A 13,073-nucleotide genomic window follows, 5' to 3' on the forward strand; every position below is an offset into this window, starting at 1 on the left:
AAGCAGTGTCTGATGCAACCCAGCTCTGTCATGTTATTTTCAGTTGTTTCACAGGTGACAAGCAATTACATGTTTCATAACAAGTCTGTACACACCATTTTTACTTCACGTTCCTGAGGTACCTACAAAACCTACAGAATCACTTGGCCAGCTCCTCTGCTTCCCATACTCCCTCCCAGTCACAATTTTTGGACCTCCTGGTGGATTTCAACCATGTTTGACACAGGGACCGATTTCCTATAAAGCAACACTCGTTAGACCCAAAAAGCCCTGTAAGTGATTTGCATCAAATCGAGACAAAAACAGATTCTACCTCATTAAGGCCGATCACGGAGCACTTCCAAATGCTGCAGGACATGATCAAGGCAAGAGGCAGAACAGCCTCGCACCAGCGCGTTTTTGCCTAGGGACCAAGTAATAGCTCACCAAGTAGTTTAATATGTTATGATGTGCACAGTCACTACCTGCAAAACACACGAATGTGCAGAGTAAACGACGTCAGTGCTTTCTAACCTTACAGCCTGGAGATCTCACCTGAACACTGACAGCAAGTCTACGGTCAATGACACTGCGTGGGTTGGAGGGGGGGAAGGCCAAGCCCTTGGCTGGAAAGAAGCTGTGAGGAAGCACGCTAAAAGAAAATGCTTCTTCATGGCACATGTCTGCTCTTTCTGTTGGCAATGCTATGAAGAGAAGTTTCTAGAAAGCCATGGGTTCAGCTGGAAATAAAGGGGGAAAAAGGCTACAGGGAATCTAACATGGCTGAGAAAACCAAAGCGTTCAGTGCAGCTCAGGCCGGGAGCTTCAAGTTTAGGGGTAGTGGCTTTTCCAGCTGCTCAGGACCTGCCTCCCATCCTCCTTTCCCCACAGTGCAGGCTGATGACTGGCAAAATAGCCCTGTATTTTAAATTCCCAGCAGAAATCTCACTTGGTAAAGTAGATAGTAACGAGAGAGCGCAGTGGATGGAGCACGCATTGCACCATTCCAGTGTTTTCTCAACTCAATCTCAGAAGGGAGAGTTCTTGTGGGAACTGGTAGGACCAGTCCTGTAGCAGTGGATGTTTCTCAGTTCCACAGAAATTGTGCCTACCTTAGAGTAAAGCCTGAGATAAAACAAGCTAGTGATCACAGCCAAATTCCTTGCTTAGTTCCACCTCACAATAAACCTGATCCTATGTTACCTCCACATTGCATTGTGCTGAAAGAGCCCTTGTGATGCTGAATGTACAGCCACTGTGATAAGTCACGCATGACACGGGGAAGTGCTAAAAAACCTGTACAAATCCCAGACATGTGGCTAGGTCAAATGCTGCATGAACACTTTCGACTGTGACTGTCTACTTTTGTTCTACAGGACAAAAGGTTAATGGACTGCATTTCCTGGACCTTGAAAAGCAGCTCCAAAATATATAAAAAGCTAACTCCAGTCAGTTATAAAAGCATACAAAAGTACTAATATTAACAAATTCAGGGGAACTGTGAGTAGTTTCTGACAAAGCAGAAGCTAACACAGTCCCCTGCTGGAAAAATACTGTAAAAACATGCTATTTCTGTATTGCTCATCTACATCTACTGCGAACACAGAGCTATCATAGGGTGCTTGACAGGCACGAGATGTCTAACGAAACCTGAGCAATACACTGGCTAAGGAAAAAAAAATTGTTTGGGGAATCTCACCAGGCCTCCCTAGAACATCAGACTGGACATCAGGAAAAGGTTCTTCACTGAGAGGGTGGTCACTCGCTGGAAGAGGCTCCCCAGGGCAGTGGTCACGGCACCAAGCCTGTCAGAGTTCAAAGAGCGCCTGGGCGATGCTCTTAGTCATAGGGTTTAGTTTTAGGTAGTCCCGTGAGGAGCAGGGAGTTGGACTCGATCCTCATGGGTCCCTTCCAACTTGAGATATTCTACGATTCTGTGATATCCTGGGTGTCACATATGGCACGTCACATTCCTGGGACTGGTGCACAGCAGCAGGTAAAAGCTTTCTCACTGCACCAGTCTCCGTTGCCTTTTAGACGTCAGCCTAAAACCATCCTCATGATCAGACTCACTGCGTACGCAGAGGAGAGGCAGAAGGATATGGTGAGACGTGCCCAGGCTTGTTAGCACTGCCGTGTTAATTGGAAAGCCAGCAGATATGCCTGCAGGTATACATGGCACAGCCAGGCAAATGGGGGACAGGATGGATTCGTAGCCACTCAAGAGCGTTCTTGGGGTAAAAGCGCAGAAGTAAGCTCTGCCATGCATAAAGGAAAGCCTGTGAGTGTTCAACAGGGGAAGGGAATGAGACGAGTGAGAATGTTCAGGAACTAATGGGAGCATCTGAGCAAATTTTGGACTGCTAAAATCCGCACTACGTAAATAGCTACACAGTTGTAAGTGTTCACAGTAACTCACTGAACTGTAGCTCTCATTTCCTTCTAACAACACAAGAATTAGATTTGGGCCTGAACAGTGGCTTGAGGGCAGGCACTTAAATTAACAAAAAGCTCAGGAGGTTAATTTAGTTCCAAATCCAGGCTCAGCTCGCCTTCCAAGATGATATTTGATTCACATGAATGAAAGAGAAAGCTTAAGTGCAGAGCACGCAAGGTAAAATATGGCAAGCCTACATCCCTCTTCCAGATTATGAAGCACGCCTTGCAGAGCAAACTCATCTCAAAATTCATCTCAGCATTTCTCCAAAGTGCAAACTCCACATTTCTGGGACCCTTCAGCACCAGCACCGTGGAACTCGTGGTGCACATCTAGATACACACACATTTCACCCACACTTTCCCTATTTTGGGCCTCTCACTCACATAATCAACAGTTGTTACGTGCTCCTTCCTTTCCCATCTCTTGCCCTATCATAGCAAGCAAAGGTGTCCACTGCAAGCAGGTAACAGCAGGTTCTGCTCCTAAATCACTGAGCCTACTAGGTGTAGCAGCTCCAACAGGATGGAAATTAGATACCCCTCGGACAAGCAGCAGCAGTTCAGGACACAGCTGAGTCTCTCAGCCAAAATGGTGGTGCCTCGAGGAAAGCGTATTTTAAGAGTGCAGCAGCGAGGAAAAAGTGGGAGAAAAAGCCCTGTGGACACCCAGGTCAGTGCAGAAGGAGGGGAACAAGGTCCTCCAGGCACCAGAGCAGAGATTACCCTGCAGCCCACAGAGAAGACCACGGTGAAGCAGGTTGTCCCCCTGCAGCCCATGGAGGTCCACGCCAGAGCAGATCTCCACGCTGCAGCCCACAGAGATCCACGCCAGAGCAGATCTCCACGCTGCAGCCCACAGAGATCCACGCCAGAGCAGATCTCCACGCTGCAGCCCACAGAGATCCACGCCAGAGCAGATCTCCACGCTGCAGCCCACAGAGATCCACGCCAGAGCAGATCTCCACACTGCAGCCCACGGAGGACCTCACACTGGAGCACAGGACGACACACAGCAAGCTCACTACTACTATGAACTCCAAGAGAGCAGACTTTGGCCTCTTCATGGACCTGCTTGGTAGAGTACCATGGGATACAGCCCTGGAGGGAAGAGGGGCCCAAGAAAGCTGGTTAATATTCAAGGATCACCTCCTCCAAGCTCAGGAGCAACGTATCCCAGTAAAGAGGAAGTCAGGCAAAAACGCCAGGAGGCCTGCGTGGGTGAACAAGGAGCTCCTGGACAAACTCAAAGACAAAAAGGAAGCCTACAGAGGGTGAAAGCAAGGCCAGGTAGCCTGGGAAGAATACAGAGAAATTGTCCGAGCAGCCAGGGATCAGGTTAGGAAAGCCAAAGCCCTCATAGAATAAAGTCTGGCCAGGGACATCAAGGGCAACAAAAAAAGCTTCTATAGGTACATCGGTGATAAAAGGAAGACTAGGGAAAACGTGGGCCCTCTCCAGAAGGAAACAGGAGACCTGGTTACCCAGGACATGGAGAAGGCTGAGGTACTCAGTGACTTTTTTGTCTCAGTCTTCACCAGCAAGTGCTCCAGCCACACCGCCCAAGTTGCAGAAAGCAAAGGCAGGGACTGGGAGAATGAAGAACTGCCCACTGTAGGAGAAGATCAGGGCATGTAGTGATAGGACAAGGGGTAATGGTTTTAAATGGAAAGAGGGTAGATTTAGATTAGATGTAAGGAAGTTTTCTTCACTGTGAGGGTGGTGAGGCGCTGGAATAGGTTGCCCAGAGAGGCTGTGGATGCCCCATCCCTGGCAGTGTTCAAGGCCAGGTTGGATGGGGCTTGGAGCAACCTGGTCTAGTGGAAGGTGTCCCTGCCCGTGGCAGGGGGATCAGAACTAGATGGTCTTTAAGATCCCTTCCAACCCAAACCATTCTGTGATTCTGTAAAGTTATAAAATGCTACACGTAAAGTCCTCTGTTCTTTTTCAGTGTACCTCCTTGCTAAACTAAGCTGGAATAGGTATTTCACACATCTAAGCTCAGTTATTAATCCCTTCAAATGCCCTGTCTAAAGACTAAAACCAGCTTTAGAAACAAATGACTCCCTACACGTCACCCATATCCCATCACCCTGCATAAAGCAATACCTGTGATGTTCCTACCATAAAAATCATCCCCTACCCTATTTCAGGTAGCACCAACCAAATAATGTCCCTATAATACACACTTATCACAAATTTCAGGAGGTCTATTCAGATAAATCATGCATGTTGACAAGTATTTTACTTTATTTATGCAGTGATTTGATTTTCTAGTGTTTCTTGCTTTCTTCCCTTTCATTATCTTCTGTCTTTGATCTCCTCCATCTCTTAGATTATTCTAGCAGATCAGGTCGCCAAAGAAAGTGAAAATTCCTCAGTGCAAGACAGTTAAGATCCTCCTTTTTACCCCTCTAAACAACCCTTGCTTTGTTTGTTTTCCAGGCATCAATTTGCTATTATAAAAGACCATGAAAAGGCCTTTCAAGGTAGTATATCCACTATTAAATAGCAGAGGTTATTTATATGAAAGGCAAAAAAAAATTAAAGCAATTTTCCTTCTTAATCTCACAGCCCACATACTACATGAAATGTAACACTTCATAGCGTAGGGGAAAAATCATGGTTTAATTACAACAATGTAGCATAAACACTTTAGTAGTCGATACCAGGATATTATTGTGATGTCTAAACTAAACTTGAGTTCTCCACAGATACCGTAAACAGACACTCTAAAATCCCTAAATGATTTGCATTAAGAAGGTTTATACAAAGGTGGTCAGTTGTTCAATCTTTAAGATGTAACGACATGGCGAGACAAACACACATACATCAGTAAGTACAGAGAAATGTTATGCTACATTTTGGACAGTTCAGAACTGAAAGTGCTTCACATCTATAGGATAAGAAATGGCTTCATCTCCTCATCCCTAAATGATGAGAGCAAAGAAATAACCTTTTAATAGGTTAAATAAACAGTGCCCCATTTATCCATGCTTATATAAAGTTTCCAACAATTCAGAAGGTCCATGGTGAAATTTACAATCTATGTACAGTATAACAAATTGTCAAAGAAAAAAGTTGAGATACTCCTAGGTTCCCAAAAGCCTGAAGCTCGCTCTCTGCACTAGAGACAAAGGCTACCTACAATATTAGGTGGGGGTTTTGTCCATTTTATTTTCTTTTTTCCCCTCTTTTTTTTGTAAAAATTAGTCATCCCAATCCACCTTGAATAAAATCAGTCCCTAAGTCCTGGCCATATTTAACAACTGCTTAATCCCAGTGTTTAAGGCATGTTCATTAGATGTCAGTATAGGGGTACTGTCAGAAATGATAATAATCACAGGTATGAAGAGTCAGCAAATTTACACAGCAATGTTACTCTTTACAATATAATGTAAAACAAATTGTTATGATGGAAGTTGTTCCTGAGTTAAAATTTGCTAAATACTGCTAAGGTTAATGATTTCCTTTTATACGTCTTCCTCTGGAATGTCCTTTCACGTATGCTCAACTGAAAAATTAAAATTCACTCTGAAAATAGCCGGAATGTCAGAAGGTAAAAATGTTAGCAAAATTCTAATTATATTGGCATTCCCAAATCTAAATTTAGCCAAGATACTATGAATTTGCAGGGTTCAGTATCACTTAGCTTTTAGCAAGAGTACTTTCTAAATAAGAAGATAAATATAAATGTCAGTCCACATTTTCGTGCAACTGCAAACAACAGGAAAATATTTTGGTATCAAGAATTATCATAAATTTAAAGTTCTGTGCATAAAAGTAACTCTGATACGGTAGACATTTTTAGTTTTCTTATCCAGTCTCCTCCTTTAGAATAAAGGAAGACATTTTTACATTGTAGGAACACAAATTAAAATACCTACAAATATATTCAAGCTTCTTACATCAGACAACTAATTGTCTATTCAGATTCTAAAGTATCCATTCCCACAGAATTATTTCTCAAGTATGTAATCATTGACTTTTCTTTCCTATTTAAAAAAAGCTGTTCTTGGCTGAGAAAAATGGATAGCTTTAAAAACACATTTCTTCATTAGATTCAAAGTGTGCATGACAATTCTTACCACCCTAATCATCCTGGCTCCAACTCATTAAAGTTCATATAAACATTTGCTCAAGTGTGAGCATGAAACTGAACCGGAGTTAAAGGGCACTAGGAAATCAGGATGACAAAAGGTGCGACTCGGGTCTGCGCTATACCTGCACTTCTGACTGTCAACTGAAGACAAACCCCTCAGAAAATTGCACCGTCTGGAGTTTAATCCAAAGTTTGCCAGAATCAATGAAACACTTATAACGAACTTTAATGGGATTAGTATTTTAAGTGCTCCACCTGAAGCTCACCGTTTGCAGTGACGCAGCATCTCCTATTTTAAATACGAGAAAAGATTGCAGTAATTGCACCTATCAGACTAGGGAATAAATGTTCATTTATGTATTTTTAAATCTGTCAGCAGTGCAAATTATGAATTACAGTATGATTTTAAAAAAAGTATCTTATTTCCAGATTTGTTTCCACTTAAATCCTAGTAGGACAGAAACCAGCAACACGCTGAGTACACAGGGTGGGAAAGGAATGACTGCTACCACAGTCTGGGAATTCCAAACAGAGAGTCTTACATAGTGGTATAAAAACAAAGCTCTGAATGAAGTTTGGCCTAGCCCATGTGTCTTACGCACAAAGGTTAGCTAAAATTTAATTGTTATGACCATAAAATATAAATAGCAACAATTTATTCACAAAATTCTGGATTAGATTGATTTTTTTGCTTTAACAAACTTCATGATCTATTAAATTATCAGCCAGCTGTATGTTTAAGCACAACAATAGAAAATGTAGTACATAAACACCTAAAAATCACAGTCATAAAAAGCAGGCAAGTACATCAGTCTTTTGGTGGCCAAAGCACAACAGATTAGTCTGCCAAACAAGTGTACATGAACGTAAATCACGGGCATTAGTTTTGTTAAAAATTGTTTCTACTGTCAATAAACGATCTTCTGTATTTTAATACTGTTCTTAAAGAATTGTAAACTGTTTAAAAATGTATGCACAGACATAAATAACAGTGAAGGATTTAAATACAGTGGTCAATAGGAAAATTAGGTTTTCAAATTTGCATGTGTGATGAGTAGGTAATTTGGAACAAATCCATAATTATCCACAAAGAACTCTGACCTTTCTTAGGTAAGACAGTACTGCCGTCATTTCTAACACTTGTGACCATTATAATAACAAGAGAAAAAAACCAACATATCAGCCCTGATACATCAATCACATATGCATTCAAAATTACAGATATTTACAAGAAAAATATATATTTAATTAAAAAGCCACTGAAAAACATGGACTTTTAGTCAGGTGCTGCACTTTCTGCAAAATGAGGTAATTTAGATGCAAACAAATTAAGTTTAGTAGAGTTCAGGATCCACTGTCTCCACACTTAAAGTACAGATTGCTTCAGTAAAGGGCTTGACTGATTCTGTATGTTCAGAGCAAGAAATCACTAGATCCAGTTAAATCCTGTTTTGTAGTGCTCTTGATGCAACACTGACTAATGTCAGAAGGCTTCCCAGCTCAGTTTTACAACTGGTCTTTCAACAGAAAGAAAAAGGGAAAAAAAAAAAAAAAAAAAGAAAAAAATTAGTTATAAGTTGGTTTCGTCCCAAGATGGGTCATTCATGTTCTTTAGAACTTTTCTAACAAGCTTCTCCAAGTCCTTGCGAGCTCTTTGTTCTTCTTCTAATGATTTCTTCATCTTTTTATTATCCTGTTTAATAGAGACAGAAATATTAGGTTTTTTTTTAAACAGGTCTTTTCTGACCACACATACATTGTCAATTAGAAATTCTGAAGGCTCTTCTCAGTAAGACTATTAGCTGTTCAAAAGCAAAGCCTTCTATTAAAATTTCACAAGTTACACACAGTTACTTCACACAATGCAACAAAAACCACCAAATGGAAACTGAGCTATTTCCCATTTATACTTAGGGGGCCTTTATAATGCAAGTGCTAGCAACAGATGGCCAATAATCTTGAATTCTTCTGCTCAAATCTGATCAATGAGGAATAGAATAGATTTGTTGTTAATGGAGAAGGGAAATGGAGCAATAAGTAGAGTAAATATCCCCTCTAAGAGCCTCCTGTGATTATAACTAGTTTCACAATCTCAGAAAAGCTTCTTAAAACTTAATGCAAATTAACTTGCTTCATTAGGAAAGTAGATAGTTGAAAGGAGTATTTTGAAAACCATTATGTTCTCTGGAAGGTGTTTTGTGACTAAATTTTAAACCAGACAGATGACTACCAACAGTCTAAGAGGAGTCTGAATTTGAAGGAAGACCACCACTCTGCATGTGTATTAACGAGTGAGTCAGTTCTCAATATTTAGCGCCATCAGACAGTACTGAAATATCACGAACAAAAGGACCGTAAGGATGTCACTGACCAAACCACGGTAACGCTTACACTGTTCAATCCTGTACAGGCCAAGGTGATGCTGGCAACAGCAGAGAAGCAACCAGAAGATAAGACAACATTATATTAAGGCCCCAAGACAGCCAGTCTACAGGTGTGTAACAAACACGGGTCTGCAATCCAGGGGTCCCAGCTGTCATCTACAGACCTTTCTAGAAACAGGATGGGATCAACAGCTGCTGCCTCATTAACTCCATTCCCTCCTCAAGTCTGATGGGAAACTCAGAAATCTCATTCTTTTCTTGTAGGTACAGACTTAATTGCTTCTCATTTCTTTATTAATTTACTGCCAGTTCAGGACTGTACTATTCAAACGTAGTGCCTGTGGAGCAACAGCTATGAATAACCTATGGAAGTCGCTACGGGAGGGATCCCACCTGGCGTGGTAGTTCCCACCAGAAGGCAGTCCGGTGCCTACACCCACCGGCGCACTAGGTGCTCCCAGAGAGCCTTTATCCATAAAGCCCTCGGTCACTCGGGACCTTCCCGGCTCAGAGATCATTTCTGCCACGTCAGTTGGCAACGTCACAGCAGCAGACCAAGAAATGCTTCTAAGCTGGGATTCCTGATATACAAGAAAATGAACTCAGGCTTTCACAGGTCTTGGCCCTGGAAGATGCGAGATTCTGAAGAGACCATCTGTTTGGCAAGGCACCAGAAAAGAGAGCTGTTGCTTGGAAGTTCAGGAGACTGACTTTTTGTTTAGGGTCACACAGAGATCTGTGGGGCCTCAGTATGGCAGCACGTTTATCCTTTGTACAAAAGCAGCCAGGCCACAGGAATATTAGTGGGTTATTGTTGCTGCTTGTATTACGTGAATTGTATTTTTCAAAAGGCTGTCAAATTTGCATCAAACCTGGGATACATATGCTTCAGGTATCTGAAAACAGCAGAATTTAAGTATTTAACACATCAGCTGTCCTATTTCAAGGAACATGCACGACATCCTTAGAAATACTGGGCACACTTACAGATGGGCAAAGAATTCGGATTCATGTTTATAGCCCAAAGCCTAAAGTAAATTGAATACAAATCCATTTTACATTAACACAGGAGATTTATTCCAACTTCTTGAGTCAGAACTGTTAAGGTCAGTTAGCAAATTCACACGTTGGAGAGTGAGGATAATTCAATGCTTTTTTGCCTACACACTGAGCAATGACTACGTGCTGCATCATTAACATGTTTAAACAGGCTGTGTCCTGGCAAGAAAAAGCCGTTTTTAAACACCTCATTTTGGATACTTAAAACATCAGCTGCAACTTCCATACCGGCAGCTCAGGTGAGATCTTGCACAGTTCCCCCACGTGACAAAGCAGCACCCGAAGCTAACGTGAAGCCCTCGTTAAAAAAAGGCCACGTGATAGACACCGAAAAGGACTCTCATCTCTGGAAACAAGAGGTTTTAAGAACTGATTCCTAAAAGGTGTTCAAGTTACTGAAAGACCATTAATAAAGGCCTAAACAGATCCAGACATTTAACTACTAATTATATGTTCTAGAGCAAATACTTTTTCACAGTCTCTATAAGCTTATTTTGCTGATGATACAGCAAAACCTCATTTGCTTAACACTTTCAACATTTCACAGGTTGTAACATCCAAAAATAAATGAAACACAGCTTAGTAAGCCACCTCAGAGAGAGGATACTTAACACTATTATCAAAGGTTGGTGCTCCAAGAGCTGATGACAACCACCAGAGAAGGTGCTTTTTGTCAAATCGGTATGTTTTACTTTTAAAAGTGGATCTAGTCCAAAATTCACGTTCATTCCTGTCAAAGTGAATCAACTTACAAGCCGTATTTATTTTTATAATAAGCCTTCCGTCTTTCCATTTCCATGTTGCTACAAATGTAGCAAGTTACCAACCTGTCTTAACTCCTGTACTTCATCCTTTAATGCATATACTGTGTCAACAAGGCTTCTAAAATGAAAAAAAAAAAAAGATGATCTGTTACAACAGTTTTCAGAAATACATGCCTAAATCTATTGTTAGACAAAACTGTTAAATGAAATGCATTTAAAAAAAACCAAACCCACAGCTAACAGCTAATTTCGAACTGTATTGAAAACATTTTCTCTTATCCCGATTTATATTCAGTAAGGCAAGGACCTGTTACCAGCTTCTGTAACAGGATACACCTCTTAAGCACATATGGACCTATACTGGTTTCTGTATTACAGCTTTCTGTAACAGAACTGTATTTCATTTCCAACATACACCTTACCAAAAAAATAGAATGATACCACACACTAACTAGAAAGATTACACCAATTTAATACTGAAATGCTACAGTACTCGAAAAAATTACTGAAAAGTGAAACATATCACTTCTTGGCCTGGAAGGAAGAAGTTGCATGGCATATACAAAGAAACGAGACTACAAGCATTTAAATGAAGGCCAACTGCACTTAAAGGACTGGCAGCATACTCCAAACAGCTCTGTTCCCTACTACAAATATACCACAGACACACTACTATAATGGGAGATGGGAGGATGAGGAAGAGTGCAAAGTTTACTGGTTTAATCCATCATTCATTAAATGTTCTCTTACTTCTCTTCTATAACAGTCTGACCATTACTTTTAGTTTCTTCTACAATAATCTTTTCTTCTTCTGGAAGCAGGACTTGAGGAGCTGATTCTTTACGGGAACCTGTTGTAAAAATAAATTACAAAATGAGCAACTCAAAAATATTGCTGGGGCATTTTAAAGATTATTATTTCATTCATTGCATGACACACCTGCATGACCAAGGTATATCAGTTTCCATTTCCCCCTTCCCTCCACACACACAAGTTACTGACACATTTTTAACATTCAAAACCACAGCCTTACAACAACAAAAAAATTGTCTGACATTCCTATCCTGCTGCTGACATAACTCCTGTGTCATCGACGGGGATGCCACACCGTTCGTTGAACGGTGCACCATTCAACTATCTCAGTAAAAGCTGACAAATTCACCATAGCTGACTTGGAAAGAGATAGATGTGTTTAAGTAACAGTGATTTAAGCCTCAAGGACAGATTCTGATCTCACACCGATATAAATTCAAGAAATAATTCCACTCTAAACCAATTACTGTATCGGTAAGGAGCAGAATAATAGTATCAAATAATACAGCAATGGAAGAAAAAAAGTTAAAATCCCTTTCCCCTGAAACACTATAAACAACACAATGGGGGGTGGGTGTGTGTGTACATGTATACACACACATACACTTACAGATAGCCTTTTAGTCCTAGAATAAATTCCTACCAAATGAAATACATACTTTGTATTTAATAAATGTTTTTAAAAGCACTTAATGGTTTGACAAACTCAAAACATTCCAACATCTTCAAAACGTCTTCTACAATCATTACAATTTATTATAATCGGTAATACATATAGATTCTAAAAAAGTAGCTCTGAATAGAAAAATCTGCACCTCAGAGGTATGTATCCATTCATACATACATGAAGTATGTATTCTAGAAACATTATTTCATTAGGCTGCAACAAATTACAGGCATTTTTTTTAAAACAAGGTCTGCAAATAAATTGCTGTCTAAGCATTTGTTCAGAATTCAAACACAGCAGATAAGGCATTAAAGTTCTTGCATATTTTAACGAAGATATCAGTTTTAACAAAGAAGGTAGACTTGCCTACCAATTCATTGTAATGAACTTTCATTCACAAGGAATGTTTTAAGTCTAGTACAGTTTGAACTGATGACTAGGTACTACAGGGTGCATGCCTGTCAGGAGAAATTAGTTAGCTCTTGCTGAACAGCTGCTTTGTGATAACGGTGCTTTTCTTTTATGGTTCGTGATAAAATACATAATCTGAACACAGAAAATAAATGAAAGAAATCAAGCTCATAGAAAAATACTAAGTTCCCTAACACCACACCTGCACTCTTGAGTTCTGAACAATGAGTTTGTAGGGACCGTAGTTCAGCAGTACGTGTTAAGCTATTTAAACTGTTTTAGCAAAGAATAACAAGAGTCGCTTTAATGAAGAAAACAGTTTCCTAAGCTGACAGTAAAGATCTAATGTATCAGTACATGATGGTTAAAATTTTATGGAATAAAGATAACTGCAGATTTGAGAACAGAATCTCGTCCTTGAAAGCTGCAAGTTCTTCAGCTAACAGAGTGAAGAAATC

The 13,073-nt window shown here is 40.4% G+C and overlaps 1 protein-coding gene across 4 annotated transcripts in view; it reads right to left on the reverse strand.

Moving 5' to 3' along the window:
- Positions 1-5,024: 5,024 nt before the first annotated feature.
- Positions 5,025-13,073, reverse strand: part of ARHGEF7 (Rho guanine nucleotide exchange factor 7) — a 128,112-nt gene continuing 120,063 nt past the window's right edge. For all 4 annotated transcript variants that reach the window (XM_069770259.1, XM_069770260.1, XM_069770262.1 and 1 more), the window contains 3 exons: positions 11,475-11,574; positions 10,788-10,842; positions 5,025-8,210 (listed from right to left, as the gene is read on the reverse strand). In XM_069770259.1, the coding sequence (XP_069626360.1) occupies positions 8,088-8,210; positions 10,788-10,842; positions 11,475-11,574 (278 nt within the window). In that variant the 3' untranslated portion in view covers positions 5,025-8,087. The remainder of the gene's footprint in view (positions 8,211-10,787; positions 10,843-11,474; positions 11,575-13,073) is intronic.

The sequence above is a fragment of the Haliaeetus albicilla genome, chromosome 25 (genome assembly GCF_947461875.1).
Source record: "Haliaeetus albicilla chromosome 25, bHalAlb1.1, whole genome shotgun sequence".
Lineage (NCBI taxonomy): Eukaryota > Metazoa > Chordata > Aves > Accipitriformes > Accipitridae > Haliaeetus > Haliaeetus albicilla.